This window comes from Ascidiella aspersa, chromosome 6 (assembly GCF_963924565.1).
Source record: "Ascidiella aspersa chromosome 6, kaAscAspe10.2, whole genome shotgun sequence".
NCBI classification, from domain to species: Eukaryota; Metazoa; Chordata; class Ascidiacea; order Phlebobranchia; family Ascidiidae; genus Ascidiella; species Ascidiella aspersa.
Genome location: NC_139452.1, coordinates 21,247,611 through 21,263,701, shown reverse-complemented (window position 1 = coordinate 21,263,701; position 16,091 = coordinate 21,247,611). Strand labels below are relative to the sequence as shown.

General features: G+C 35.9%; 2 protein-coding genes across 2 annotated transcripts; both read right to left on the bottom strand.

The window, feature by feature from the left end:
• Positions 1–4,264: 4,264 nt before the first annotated feature.
• On the bottom strand, positions 4,265–8,896 carry LOC146140733 (cytochrome P450 2H2-like). Its single transcript, XM_083392174.1, is given in 9 exon segments — positions 4,265–4,582; positions 5,241–5,404; positions 5,844–5,982; positions 6,134–6,252; positions 6,527–6,630; positions 7,595–7,719; positions 7,912–8,008; positions 8,137–8,285; positions 8,654–8,896. Coding segments are annotated over 9 exon segments (1,278 nt in total). The 5' UTR covers positions 8,717–8,896.
• Positions 8,897–11,205: 2,309 nt separating this feature from the next.
• LOC146140732 (cytochrome P450 2F2-like) lies at positions 11,206–15,500 on the bottom strand. Its single transcript, XM_083392684.1, has 9 exons — positions 15,231–15,500; positions 14,809–14,951; positions 14,550–14,646; positions 13,931–14,040; positions 13,453–13,571; positions 12,631–12,749; positions 12,223–12,361; positions 11,930–12,093; positions 11,206–11,536 (listed from the first exon to the last, which is right to left on the bottom strand). The coding sequence occupies exons 1-9, from the start codon at positions 15,498–15,500 to the stop codon at positions 11,219–11,221; spliced, it is 1,479 nt and encodes a 492-aa protein (XP_083248810.1). The 3' UTR covers positions 11,206–11,218.
• Between the last annotated feature and the right edge of the window lie 591 nt (positions 15,501–16,091).

Sequence of the window (16,091 nt, the reverse complement as noted above, 5' to 3'; positions counted from 1 at the left end):
ATTCAAGGAGGCAGAAAATTGTTTTTTTGAGTCCACACCTAGTCATCCATACTACTAATAAAAAGTGTAATAAACCTACTTCGAAGAAACGCGATAACTTTACCTCTAGCGAAGCGAGCTTGATTTTTTTTTTTTTTTTTTTTTTTTTTTTAGGTATACCGGTATTTTTTTATAAATTTCAAGTTTTTTATTACATTGCCAAAAATGCTAAAATGTTGATATTTAATCTTTTCCGTTTGTCCGCAACGCAATTGTTAACCTTCCACGTCGCAACGGTAAAGAAGCGCTGTGTTCTATAGTTTAAAAGACAGCATCAAAGCATAAACAAACCGAATGCACAAAGATCATTCGCGCTAAACGCGACACTTTTTTGCACTTACGAATAGTTAAAATATTCAAAAAGGAAAATTGACTCGTGTCTAATTTGTCAAATAGCCGGCGGGACGGATGAATTACATTTGCGGGCCGGATCCGGCGGTAGGTTGCCGACCCCTTCTCTAATAGCTCTCATTATTATCGTCGATTGGGTCTGGAGCATTAACGCCGTCACACAAGCTAGTAATAGCATTGTTACGTCACATAAGTAATGTATACGTAAACCCACGAACCAGACAAATATTTACTTCCTTATTCTTATTACGAAATGAGTCCTTAAATACAAGCAAAAAAATATTTGTAATTTCAACCTGCTAATGAGTTAAAATTCCCAAGATATGGAACAGATATCCCCAGATCCCAAGGTCTAGGCTGAAATCCCAAGATCTTGGGAAAAATCCCAAGGAGTGGCAGCCCTGACCGCCAGTCTAACATTTGTCTTTGTGTGGCTTTTGCTGCAGTGAACCTGTCGCGTTTATGACGTCACCATTACAAAATTCGGGCCAAAAACCATAAATTGTCCTAATTTTAACTGCTGTGTCCGACGGTTTTTAATTATTAGGACAGTAAGCTTTCTGTTCTAATTTGGCCGAATTTTTTGAAACCTTGTGGGATGAAGTAAATCCACAGGCTCAAGAGGCCTCCAAAATTGTTTATACCAACTTTACCAACGAAAAATCAAAAAAAAATTCGCTTCGCGCGATTTTGTGGCGTATTTCCACAATATTTCTGTGCAGCATAAAAGCGTCAGGTGAAGTATAGGGCGCTTTAGTTCCAAATTGCAATTTAGGCCAAGTAACAATTAAATTTGTGCTAGTTTTATAATAGGTTACAGGCAAAGTATTTCTACTTTTCAGTGGTATCATACATTTTTACATAGCCTTTTCTAAAACATCAACAGAATCCCGGTAATAAAATTTTGGTGTTGCAGTTTTGGCAAAAGGAAATAGAATATACAGAAAGGTTTATTATTGGACTACCGTTAACGACTAACCGTTTTGTAAATTTGTAAGGAGTTTGGCTGCTCACCAAGAACCGTTACCTCCATTGATTCTCTGTAGTCTCACACTAGGTACATGCAGGGCCGGATTAAGGGTACTGTGGGCCTAAGGCTATTTACCAAGGAAGGGCCTAATTTTGCAAACGAGGCTACAAAAAGTAGTAAAAATACATACATGAAAAATTGAAATTATTTAGGCTACTGCAAAATAAAATTAACATAATATAAAAACATGTAATAAATGTAATTAAGTGTCATAGACTCATTTTAGGGGAGCTGTGGGACTAGTGGGTCACTTTTGACGTTTTTGCATCTGCAGGTTTTTTATTTACCTCGTAAAACAGGATTTTGAGGTTGTAACGTGAAGTTTAATCTACCCTTCAACATACTACAGCATTTAACTCAAAATGTAAGAAGAGAAAAGTTGAATATTAAGTGCACCTACTAATTAATCAGTCGTTTTAAATTAACCTAACTTAGTTAGTCTTTGCCAGGCTTGTTTTTGAACTCCGACGAGTTTTTTTTGTATTCGACTAATGTTTTGTCACTACATTCGACGAGATGATACCTAGATTTTTATTTTAATAATACGTTACTATTGTTTGGCAAATACGCTGTGCATAAGCTAGCTCAGCGGCAGCAACCTATTTCTAGTGGCGGGCCAAAACCAAAATCAGAAAGTCCTCCGCGTGCCGCACAAAATGTTAACTAAGAATTGTGTTAATGTTAAAACAACCGTAAATCAGGCGGTCTCGGACCTTTTTTGCACCTAAAGATGTGTTTAATTACGTTTACGGAGGAAGTAAAGTGTTGGCGCAGATTAAAATTCGAGTCCAAACCTCGTTATCCATACTACTTATGAAAAATGTGATAAAACGCTTTCAGGAAAGGCAAAAACCTTAATAGTTAATCTATTCAACGTTTGTTAGCCTTTTTTAAGCGCAGATCTACTTGCAAAGACAGCATCAAAACGTAAACAAACCGGACGTAGAAAGAACAATCGCGCGAAGCGCGAATTTTTCGCACTTACGTATAGTCAAAAAGTACATAAATAGGCCTATTTGAAATGGACTCGTGTCTAGTTTGTCGAAGACGCGGCGGGCCGGATGAATTACATTGGCGGGCCGTAGGTTGCCGACCCATGACCTAGCTGAATATTGGCATATTGAGTAACCCCGTAGCACACCTTGCGCGTTTCACGATGAAATGTTCTTTTCCAAACTTTTTAAGGAAATTGGGAAATCTCTGCACCAGGCATTACAAGTTAGTTGCTTGCCGAACAGCATTTGACGGAAACCTAAAGATTAGGCGAAGGTTATCGTCAAGTAATTGGCTGCCCGAAAAAACGCTGACACATGGCTACATATAAAGCAACACAGTAATGGACGGACCTTTATCCCCAATCTTGCCACTCGCAAACGTACGATTAGGTCTAAAACTTCGGGATAAAACGTAATAAAAGGATACAACATTCTACTTTGAACATCCCTGCTTGCGAGTAAATCAAAGAACGTGTCAGAAAATGAGTAACAATACGTTAAAAGAAAGGTCATAACTAAAATCACAAATTTAACTTAACAGGCAAATTGCCCATTTTAGGCAATATTACGATGAATTTAGGACGTATTTTGACAGATTTAGGTCTTATTCAGACGATTTTGATCCCATTCTGTACTGGACAACAATCTGCGTATTTAATTTTATGTCATTGGTCTTTATTCTATGGGTTTATAATTTGTTCTGCTTTAGGTATTGTTGCTTTTTAGGTTTTATTGTGTGTTCCTCTTAAAAGTGATAGCACAGAGGGTAAATAGTTCTTAACTTGTTTGCAGCATAAATAAAACGATTTGTGCACCTACTCACACACAAGTCACATATTGACTCGACTCAGTTATTAGTTTTTAAGCAAAAACTGTACTGTAGCCTATTGATACTGGATCTGTATAACTATAAGCCCTACAAAAATTTAACCTTAAAAACTTGAGGGCCGAATTTTTCCAGGGTCCAAGGCTATAGCCTTATTAGCCTATTGGTTAATCCGGCCCTGGGTACATGCCTAATATTATTTGACCTAAAATATCTTAATTTCACACCAACAGTGTCCTAATATTTAACCCATCATCTGACAACCCTGGCTCAAACCGTAACTATAGCTTGTTGTGCAACGTGCATAGCACATTTTATCCAAATTTTGATGCAATTCTAGGTTTTTTTCCTATTCGAATTTTGCCGATTTTAAAATGTGTTTTTATTTACTAAGGTTTATGTATCACACACTATAATTGCGGGTTCGCGAAATTAATCGAAAACTTAAAAGGGGTCGCGGTCGCCAGAACAAAAAAGTTGAGAACCACTGTCCTAAAGTTTATCACTCAATGCGCGGAAGAGTGGAAGAAGTTTTCCAAAAAAAAAAAAAAAAAAATTCTGTACTATGCATCGAACTTTTTACGAGCGACCCAAATCTTTTAGCCATTGCTCTTCATTAACATGGCAATCCCCCCGACTAAGACATGACCCGAAAAAGGTTTTGCAAAGCGTGACTTTATCAAGTAAAAAGTTCTCACGAAGCGCATATATGCTATTATCTTTTTCAAAGTGCACAGCGAATAAACAAATAAATACCGAGTGATATCTGCGTTCTATATATTAGATGCCATTAAATTAAGAATATCATCAAAAAACATGTCAAAGGTGTAATAAATTTATTTACATTGTATATAACCAAACAAACGTTAGTCGGTAAATATTAGGTTTATTATGGTTACTATACAGAAAAATCATGGGTTTCTTAATTGAGGTTCGCTAACAAAAATCGAGGTCCGCCTTAAAACAACTTTAATAATACCTGAGGTAGAAAATACAACTAAATTATTACAAAAAGCTTATTTTTTATCTAGATTTAACAATCATCTTAAACTTGTCAGGAACATAAACAATCGCCGTTGAGCCGCAATCAAGAGTTGGTGGATTGCAATCTTCCGGATCAAAGGAAAGCTCAAACTTTTGCACGATTGAAACCAGAAAGAGCCAAACCTGCGTCCGGGCCACTTGCTCGCCCAGGCACACTCGGGCGCCGGCGCCGAATGGCATAACGTGCCGGGAATTTGTAAAGGCGCCGTCGGCGTCCAAATGACGTTCTGGATTGAATTCTTCAGGATTTTTCCAGTAAGTATCGTCGTTATGGACGTTCCAGAGGTTTGTTAAAACCTGATGGAAGCAAATCGCTTTAAAGTGATGAGTTTTGTTGTTCGATTTAATCAAACGACACAACACTATTTCGTAAATGATTGTTTAGCGCTAAACAAGCAAAGTAAATACAAATGGTTGCATCCAGGGCTGCATAGTCGGGGTCGAACTCGGGACTCAGGGAGTCGGTTTGTTCTGCCGGAGTCGGACTCGGGATTCGGGACTCGAGTAAGACCACGTAAAACCACTTGAGTCCCGAGTCCGACATGCGCATGCGCAGTACCAAATTTTTAAACTGATATGGCCGTCAACTGGAAATTGTAAAGATGGGATACCATTTGGTTGATATTTCTAACCATGTATTGCGGTTGAATACGACATCCCTGTGTGGATTGCTAAATATCCACGTTATTTTAGTCACGTAAATTGGCGAAATGGAAGCTGTAGAGTCAGGACCAGACTCGGGACTCGACAAAATCGCATATTCGATCGGAGTCGGACTTGGGAATCAGGAGACGGACTCGTTTTTTTTTTGGCCGGAGTCGGACTCGGGAGTCGGGCTCGGGTTATTTTCAACCGACTCCGCAGCCCTGGTTGAATCATATTCCTGTTAGTAGGATTTAATTGTTCTTATGATCTATCAATAAAAAAATATTTACAGCAACCGGAAACAACTAACGTTTGTGCCTTTGGGAATTCGGTGTCCTCGGATTGTGACGTCCTTGGCAACGCATCTTGGCAACGAAAGACTCGTTAAAGTTTTTAGGCGCATTATTTCATGCATGACTGCGCAAGAGTAGGGCATTTGCCTTCTGTGAATCATTGATGGAACGCCATCTTTGCCTGCAAAGGACCGAATGTTTTGTTTCCTAACCGTTGAGGTATCCCTTTGGGATGTGGTATTTATAGTTTAAAGTGGGTCACAGGACCAAAATTAGGTAAAAAATACAAATTAATATTGAGACCAATCAAACATACGGATTTTCATTACGTTAAATTCAGTATAAACCAGACGATTATCAAAGACCCAAACCTATTGACCGTCTGGTAGCGTTCAGCAAATATACCCCAACTATAATTTTTAAAACAATATCTGAAATGTTTATAACCTTAAGCTCCAAACAACATCTGTTTTCAAAATTTCCAAGTTTGCTAACGTTTTTCTTATTTTTATTCTTAATATTCGTATTTTGTTAATTTTTCGTTTTTACACAATTGAAACACTTTCATCCATTAGAGCAAATAAATTGAACAGTTTTATAATAACCCTATCGGTATATACCTAATATTTCGTCAATTTCCTTTTGCATTTTCATTTGTACTTCCGAATGAATGATTAAGCACAACATACCCCACCGCAAGGTGGTAGCAGAGGTCTCTGTGCCAGCAACAAACAGGTCCACGAAAAAATCTTGACAATCCTATATTTGGTAAAATAAATTATACTCAGGAAGAACTTCGCCCCAGACAGCAACATTTTTATAAGACGACACCCATTTTATGTCGAATTTTAATTACAGTTAAAGAAATTCACAGTAAAATCATTACACTAAAATATATGACCGACTTTACCTCCAACTTAAAATCTTCAGATACATATAGAAATTGTTCCAGATAACCGTCTAAAATGTTCCTTATGTCCTTCGGATCGTAAGTCGATTTGTGCTCCTCAATAAATTCAGCGATAAGGTCTACATATCACGTATTTCAAAAATTAACGTAAATCAAAATGTAATTCCCGACACTGTAACCGCTGTAGCGAGGTTTAAACAAACACAACGAAACTTTGCTGATTAGCGATAAATTAAGGTAAATTAAAATGCTTTATCGATCTCGTACAGCGTTGTGTTATCTATTTCCATGACAAGCTAATTTTACTTAATACTCATATTACCAATAAAGTGTAACAAAAACGACAAAAAAAAACGTTTTCCTAAAAAATATGTGAATACCAGCATATCATACCTCTAGTAGGCTTCAGTGTTTGCAGACTTTTTCGTATGTGCCAAGAGAAGGGGGGTACTCCACAAAGAAAGGGTAGAAAGGTTATAACGTTCGTTTTCCAATGGCTTGACAAAGCAAATCTGAAAATAAAACCAATTTTACTCAAAGAAACATAATCAATTATAACGTGTAAAAAAACTAAGCTTCCTACTGAAAGCAAACTTTCCAAAAAAAGGTCTCATGAATCTATTTTTTGATTAAACACCTATATTTCCGCCTTAACCAAAATATAATATTTAACAATACCCGATATGTGTCAATCAAACATATATTTATTTCAGGTCAAAATTCTGTTCTGCGAAGCAAACATGCCGTTAAATTTAGGGTTATTCTTTTGCAAAGCAATGATTATTTAATTACAGTTATAGACCACAGCATTTGGCCAATTGAAAACATACCTTTTTTGAAAAGTATGCTAGTTTATTTGAATTTTTTCATGAGGATATGGAGTTTAATACCTTGTTAAAACACATAAAAATAAATTAGATCAATTGGTGATGTGTTAAACATAACGAATTATTTAAATCATTTAAAATACGACATTGATAAAACAGTACCTTGCAATCAATCTAATAGAAATGTCTGTCAGTCCAGGGTTTACTTTATAACGTTTTGTTTGTGGCAAAATTCGATTCCAAGTATATAGCCTACAACCGAATGGCTGCATCGGATCAGGTAATAAACCATTAATAATATTTTATTGTTTAGAGTTCTAATATGATAGCTATATTTTCAGCTACACAATGAACCATGTCATGTAGAAAACGGACTCCATCCATAAGACTAAGATAAGAAAAAACGTCGACATCAAAACGGCCGATGCCAGACCCATGGCCCCCGATTGTCCCATACCCCTTTCCTACAGTTTCAAGCGTTACTTTGACCATTTAGGTTTAGGCCTTTCCGATAGATTGTTTTAGGCATTAATCGATAATTGTTCGCGCATAAAATGTTCACTTTAGTGAAGCAAAAAGCAGAAAAGTGACCAATGGCAACAAAGCACTGAACTAAAGTGTGTTTATTTTGTACTAAAATTTGACTTACTGATCCAATACGCTTTGAACGAGTCTGTTGAATCTGACGTCATCGTACTCAAATCTACTCCCAAGTGCCATGTTGCAGATGATATTACATGTAGCGTTAGTCAGTAGATTCTAACGAAGAAAAGCGATTAACCATTTTCATCCGTGTTATTAAACAAATGTTTTGCTATTTAAAACATGTATGTTGTTAGCCAGGAATAATTTGTCAAGTAATGTAAAAAACACTTCAAATCATGTTATTACATTTTCTATAAATGTATGTGTGTATACTAAACGTTCTTATTGTGATATCATTCAACCCACTTGTATTTCAAAAGGCTTTTCTTCTAACTTTTGTAGCGCCTCTGCAAGATGTCTTGCTTCTCCATTAACTTTTTTTTCCAAGATACCTTTACTTGCGCTAAAAATAGTAATAGTTTAAGAAAGAAAACGTACAAGTAAGCTTAATAATTTAAAGTTGCATCGACTCATTTCATTACTATATTTTGTTATGCGTTGAGTCTATATTTAGTATAATAAAATGAAGGCACTAACTTTTTAATAGCGATTGAACCAAACTTTCGATGTGACTTCCAGCGTTCGCCTCCGACCGAAAAAACGACTCCGTTTTTGCTTAGCATTGACAAATAACGAAGGTATGGACGTTCGTAGAAAGAATCGCTGTTTTTCACCAAAGCCTGGGAATATCAAAAAACTTTGTTGGACAAAGTTATAAAAAAAACGCCAAATAGGGGCGGATAAAAGAGGTAAGTCTACTTTTAAATCTAATTATTTTGAATCTACTAGGGATTAACAGATTGCGTTATCTTGGTGGCGAGTATTTTTATGGCCTTTTAAAATTAAATTAGTTTGTTAACGAGATTAATAGCGCAGATACTGTTCAATTTGACAACGATGAATGTTTTGTGTCGCTCTAAGTGTAACATTACCCTATTTCCTCAATCAGTATTATAGCATAGAAATCCATTCAAAATTTAATAAGTTAATTTTCCTACGGTCTTTAAGCATTAAACACCATTGTTAAAATAATCATTAGCCTACTTACCTCCATTATGATATCGTAATCATTGAGAACCAGCCAGTTCTGCCATGCCATCGGGACAACCATCAAAGGTCCATATTTATTTCCCCATTTGGCGAAATCACGTTCTGGCGATTTGCTAAGAAAAGGCACAATTCCTACTATGGGCAGTCCCCCTGGTCCGGGCGGATATAAAGGTGGTCTTCGGTACCAAATATAGAGAAAAGATAATACGATGATAACTAGCACGGTTCCGTAAGAATTATTTAACAGAGGTTTAAACATCAGGTCCATTTTGATAAACCGGTAAAGCTGTTTACAAAGCAAATTGTCGAGTAATAGACTTAGTGCTACTGGATCCATAAAATGCGCTATCCTAATCAATGTGATACGTTAAACGATCTGAACCAGTATTAAAAATTATTCATTTTTGTAAAAAATATTCTCTTAGTTTTTGCAACAAAACACTTCGCATGGTAATGTTGTGTGATTTATACGGCCCGCAGGCCGTAATACTAAGTATAAGGACCCAATCCTGGCTACTGCGTATCGAAAACGGCAATCGCATAGCTTCCGGTAGCTGTCAGTTACATATCAGCCTGTTTTACAGTCATATTGAAAAAATTCTAGGTATTAAATCTCTAATTGACGTCAACGTTAATTTCCTACTCAACTTCTTCACTCCGTATATACAGACTTGTTTTCCGAAATGTGATATGCTAAATCTTTTTCACTGATTTCATCACTGATTGTTCCGTTCAAAACAATCACCTATTGAAACCACAGAATGGTAGTAAAATGTCATCAGGCTTTGCCAGCAAAATTTCGTGACCAGCAACCTATTCTGTATTGGTTAGCGTTAGGTCACTGTAGGCTATTTACCGTTCCGCATCAACGATGATGTCACTGCGTGACAACTAGAGCCGAGCTGCTGAAACATCTTGCAAGACGCAAACCAAATAATGAAATATATACCGTTTTTTTCAAAATCAGGCCGGAAAAAAAATTGTGCGGCCTACAGAAAAGATGCTGAGTACTAGTAAATAAATAAGGCCTGCTACAGAACCCTGGTCCAAAAATGATTATTTAGATCGGTTTGAATTTTATACATTTTTGGTTTATGTTAAACTGAATCCAAGCAATAAACAGAGGAAATTTCTTTTGCGGGACTCCTGCTGCTGCAAGGTCAGAGGTAGTCGTAGGCCTACGGCAAACAGTGTTTCCATTAGGCTAACTATAGTCACAAACACACGGTTTCGTTCGAGCATACAAAGCACTAGCCACAGTATGTTTAAAAACTATCTCACAGAATTATTACGGTACTAGAGTATTTTTCGTCCGTCATCTCCAGTGTGCCTTATTGCCTGCGGGTTCAAGCCGGAGGTAAAATTTTTCCACATCGGTTCATTTAATGGGCTTCAGCCGATTTGGTTTGTTTCGGCCTTATAGTTAATATTTAAAGAAATGGTTCAAGCAACTTCTAATTAAAAGCGAGATTTGAGTAACGTTTTTTGAAGCAGCCCTATGTTCGCGAGGATTAGGTCACTGCAGGCTATAAACCGTTCCGCTTTAATGATGGCATCATTTCGTGACAACTGCCCGAGATGTTGCGCAGAAACATAGTGCGAGCCGCAAAAAAAGTGCGTAAGTATCACTTTACACGTGCAACCTGCGGCCCGCGGAGTGCTTTGATTTCTGGCCCGCACCACGAAAGATTTAGGCAACTGTTATGGATAACTGTTAAAATATTGAAACTTCCTGACAATTCCTAACTCTAGGTCACCTTATAATATATAGCATGTAAATTTTTAGTTTATTAAAATAACCACAGTATGAGGTGGGAAGCGATTTTACCTTAACTTACCGCCAACAATCATTTTAACCGTAAAGCAAATTTCATTTCTCCACCAATAAAATCTCCTTAAACGATATCCATTAGTATAGTTCTATTGTTTTAAAACAATCATAGAATTATCGCTGCAGTAGCTGTAAACAGTTAATTACTACAGTTTGTTTATAATTTTGAGTCAAACTTTATAGCAAAATTCCTTGGTTGACAGAGGCAAAAAAACGTTAATTCCAAAGTAATGCGGCCTGTTAACAAGATAAAACTACAAAATGGGTTTTGGATGCTGTTGCGGAAAGTGTACGAGTTGCGCGTTTTATTAATCACTCCACGGCAGTCATAACTGGGACGACTTGTCAGCATGAACAAAATATAGTGATTATACCATAAATTTCTAATTGTGATAAAATTTAGCGCTAATGACATCAAACTTGTATAATTACCATCAATGCTTGAACATTTTTGGAAAACGAAATTCCAATAAATGTTATGTTACCTAACTTTAAATGCTTTCTACCAGAAAAAACTTAAGTCTTTAATCTTTTATGCTGCAACAGTTATACGTGCAACATTAAGCGAATACTGTTCTAAAACTCAATCAATTCGTGCAAATAAAACATTGATTTTTAATTGTCAGGTAGTTTTTGTTGCCCAAAAGTATCTCTGAACCAAATCAGTAATATTAATTGTACGAAATATATATATAAAAAAGTATCAAACAAACTGTCGCTTTAGATTCAGTTTTATCTAGATTTGACAATCATGTTGTATTTGTCAGGAAGGTTAACAAGAGCCGTTGAGCCGCAATCAAGAGTTGGTGGATTGCAATCTTCTGGATCAAAAGAAAGCTCGAACTTTTGCACGATTGAAATCAGAAAGAGCCAGACCTGCGTCCGGGCCACTTGCTCGCCCAGGCACACTCGGGCGCCGGCGCCGAACGATAAAACGTGTCTGGAATTTGTAAAAGCACCGTCGGCGTCCAAATGACGTTCTGGATTAAATTCTTCAGGATTTTTCCAGTGGGTATCGTCGTTGTGCACATTCCAAAGATTTGTTATAACCTAGAAACACCGTATAATGCAATTGGTCTCACAGAAAAACTTTAGAGCCATATTAATACAGATAATAGTAGAAATTAGAAAATAATGAAAATTCATTTCAAAATATTTTTTGTAATGTTTTTATTTAAGCACTAATCCACAGGCTTGTTTGCCTACAGTGAAAACATCGCATTGATTATACTAACAACTTGTTGCTTCCGGTGGTGTAAGTTTGCTTAACGCCGATTGAACGTACACCAGAATAAATTAACTATGAATATATGCATGGTACTTTGGTACGCTGTAATTTTTCAATAAAGTTTAATCGGCATTGTAGGCAGCAAATGGTTCGTAATATAAATGAACACCTTTATTAGTTATCACAGAAAAATAAATTTCGGATAATTTACTTACATTGGTGCCTTTAGGAATTCGATATCCACGAATGGTGACGTCATTAGCAACGCACCTTGGCAGCGAAAGGGACAATAAGGTTCTGAAGCGCATTATTTCATGCATGACTGCGCAAGAGTACGGCATTTGTCTTCGGTGAATCATTGATGGAATGCCATCTTTACCTACAAAAAATGTATGAAAAAAATTGATTTATTTTAAGTTTATTAAGCTTCAATTACGAAAGAAAGGCTGAAACATCTACTTTAAAATCGAAAGCTGAAACATCTACATTAGCGATTCTAATATCATACCGATAACGTCGTCAATTTCTTTCTGAATTTTCTCTTGTACTTCCGTATGAATGATCAAGCACAAAATACCCCACCATAAAGTAGTAGCAGAGGTCTCAGTACCAGCAACAAACAAATCGATAAAGAAATCTTGACAATCCTATCGGTTTATTAGTAAATAGTCATTCGTTAGTCAGCAAACACCCAAATACAGTATCATGTTGGAAAAATTAAATTTTACACGAGTTAAAAATATGACTTTTGTAATCATGTTGGAAAAAATTAAATTTTACACGAGTTAAAAATACGACTTTTGTAATTATCTTTCGAAAATGTTATTTAATTTACATAATTTTGTGAAACAGTAAAATTATAATTTTTTTACCAACAAGCAAGACTAGGCATGTCACCAGTTAATTAACTACATACCTTCAAATTAAAATTGTTTCTTTCATTACGAAATTGTTCCAGGTAACCGTCTAAAATATTTCTTATGTCTTTCGGATCGTAAGTCGATTTATGTTCCTCCACAAATTCAGTGATAAGTTCTGTTCTTTCCCCGAAAATAAACACACTTTTAGAAAACTGACGTGCGATCCGTAACAGCAAAAGAGGCTTATTGTTATGATTGTTTTGTGTCGAAATGAAAAATATATTTTATATTGAAAAAAAACTAAAAAGTTTTTTTATTTTTATTGTCATTTGTTACCAACATTAAATGTTTAACATCAGGGATGTAAAGTCGGTGTCGGATTTGGGACATTCGTACGACCACATAAAGCAACCCGTATCCCGAATCCGACGTACGCAGGCGCAGTAACATTATTTTAAAACTGATATGGACGCCAACTGTAAATTGTAAAGGCAAAATAGCTTATGGTCGATGTTTCCAACCATGTATTGTGAGTGGAATTATCAACACCCCTATATGTGGATTGCTGAATATCCACCGTATTTAGTAACGTAAATTGGCGGAATACAGGCTGAAGAGTTTGATCCGGATTTGGGACTCGGACTCGGGTTTATTTTTTTAGCCGGAGTCGGACTCGAGTTATTTTTAAACGACTCCGCAGCTAAACATATTATTGTTGCTAAACTAAAAACTAAAACATAATATTGTTGCTAAATTCCTTTATACGGTCCAAAATCGCAAATGATTTGAGTAAATGTACAAACTCAAGTTCTATTTTTGAGTCGTTGAACAAATAAAACATCCAATGCTCATAGTTTGTGTAGAGATCCATACACTACCTCTCATCGGGTGAAATATCTGAACGCTTTCCGAGACGTGCCAAGAAAATGGAGGTATGTCACAAAGAAATGGAAGAAAGGTTACAACGTTGGATTTCCAATGGCTTAACATAGAAAATCTAAACGCAATAACAATTTGTGTGTAGCAAATGTTATCACCAGTTTAATTTAATAACCATCACTTACATTTGTTGTTTTATATTATACTATAGCGTACCGGAACTGCGCTCAAATAATAATACATAACAATATAATCGTATGTATGTATTATAAGCAGGTGCGGATCTAGGATTTTTGTTTAGGGTGGGTGCATGACAATTATTTCAGAGATGGCATCACAAAGTTACATATAAAATACATGAAAAAAGTTACTTTAGGAGCACCACAAATGTTATATATATAAACACCAAATTTTAGATTTATATATTAATTAAGCTATAAACGTCCAATTGAACCGTTTGAAATAAAAAAAACTTACTGATCCAAAACACATTTAACGAGGACTTTTAGCCTGCTGTCGTCGTAGTCAAATCTACTTCCAAGAGCCATATTGCTAATAATGTTACATGTAGCTTTGGTCAACATATGCTAAAATATGGGACAAAAAAAATTAGCATTTCTAATTTCAAACTTTTTATAGAAAATAAGAACTATAAATAAACGAACATACTTTATTCAGAAATGCTTAATTGCAAAATATTTTGCTAAACAGAATGGGTTCCTATGGGCCGGAAAAGCATACCTATAAAAATTATAATAACTCATTTCTAAAAAAATACACTAGGAATTTAAGCTATTTTTTATTGACATTAATTCCAATCTAAAACGTATAAATAATTTCATAGTTTTAACAATTTTATTGGTTATTTATATTTATTACTGGGTTCAGTACTATACTAGCATCATTTTAGCATGTAGGCCTATATAAAATAATGAAAAAATGAAAATAACCCTAGGGCCTAGACTATTTTCACAGCGGTTTGTTAAACAAGTTTTCTCAAATAAGTGCCATGTCGTTGGAGTTGCATATGTCAGCGGCTGTATTAGGCCGCCTAAATTATGAAACAAGTATAACGGCCAAGTTCATTTAAACCGACTTGTATTTGAAAAGGCTTTCCCTCAAACTTCTGCAATTCTTCCGCTAGATATCTCGTTTCTTCGTTAATCTTGCGTTCCAATACACCTTTACTTGCACTGAAAACAGGAATAGCTTGACAAAATTAAACCAAAAGGAAATAATTTTTTGCAAAAAAACAGCAAAAAATCATTTGTGAGAGTTTGATTTTTTCCAACAAATGTAATGTTCAAGTTGCAGCTTTTGTCTATCTACTGCTAAACTGTTTAAGCGATACTAACTTTTTAATAGCGATTGAACCAAACTTTCGATGTGACTTCCAGCGTTCTCCGCCAGTCGAAAAAACGACTCCGTTTTTGGTTAACATTGACAAAAAACGAAGGTATGGACGTTCGTAGAAAGCATCACTGTTTTTCACCAAAGCCTTAAAACAAGAGAAAAAACATTAGCTATAAATTTCCTTTTTTTACATAAAAAAATGTTTATTTTCCTTTGCTTTTTTATTTTTCTTTGTTTGCCTGGCTGCGTCGATTTAACGACACTTTGCAGAGAAATTATATAATTGTATATTTGTACAGTTAAACCTGGGATATGTGACCCATCTAGGAACCGATATTCAGACTTTATTTTAGGGACCCATCCCTAATATTGTCGATATACTGACCTTAAATATAATACAGTAGCCATGTCACACACTACTTACCTCCATTATGATATCGTAATCACTGAGAACCAGCCAGTTCTGCCATGCCATCGGGACAACCATTAAAGGGCCATATTTATTTCCCCATTTGGCGAAATCACGTTCTACCGATTTGCTAAGAAAAGGCACAATTCCTACAATGGGAAGTCCCCTTGGTCCGGGCGGATATAAAGGTGGTCTTCGGTACCAAATATAGAGAAAAGATAATACGATGATAACTAGCACGGTTCCGTAAGAATTATTTAACAGTGGATCCAATATCAGGTCCATTTTTTTTTCAGTTTAACAAAAACTGCACGCAAAACAAATTGTCAAGCAAACTTACAGGTCGGCAACTGGATCCATAAATCGCATAATACAAAGTAATGGGAAACGTTATTTTAATAGATCATATCCAAAGGCCTAAAATACGAATAGCATATGCTTATGTGCAATGTTTTTGCGATGTTGTTCTTCTGCACCACTCAACCTGTAACGGTATCATTTCCGGTATTTTCAAGATAAACCTGCGACTGTTTAAAACGTCATATTTACAAAACATATTGCAACTGGAACCAAACACATAGCATCAAGCAATGTGCAACATTCTGAACAACCGCTATATGCAAAGCTTAAGATGAATATTCGATAATTGTACCTATATTCTTCAACTTTAAATCCAACGTCACAACCTAACAACAAACCAAAATTAGTCTTGAGCACTTTAGAACTGTCAAGATAAATGGACAATTGCCATCATATCGACACAAAAAAAAACTCAGGGAGAGCAAGACTACCTCCATATTATACAATAACTATCCGATAACGGATTTCAAACGTCTAATTTAGTGTGCCAACACTGCATTTATTTTCAACGTCCGT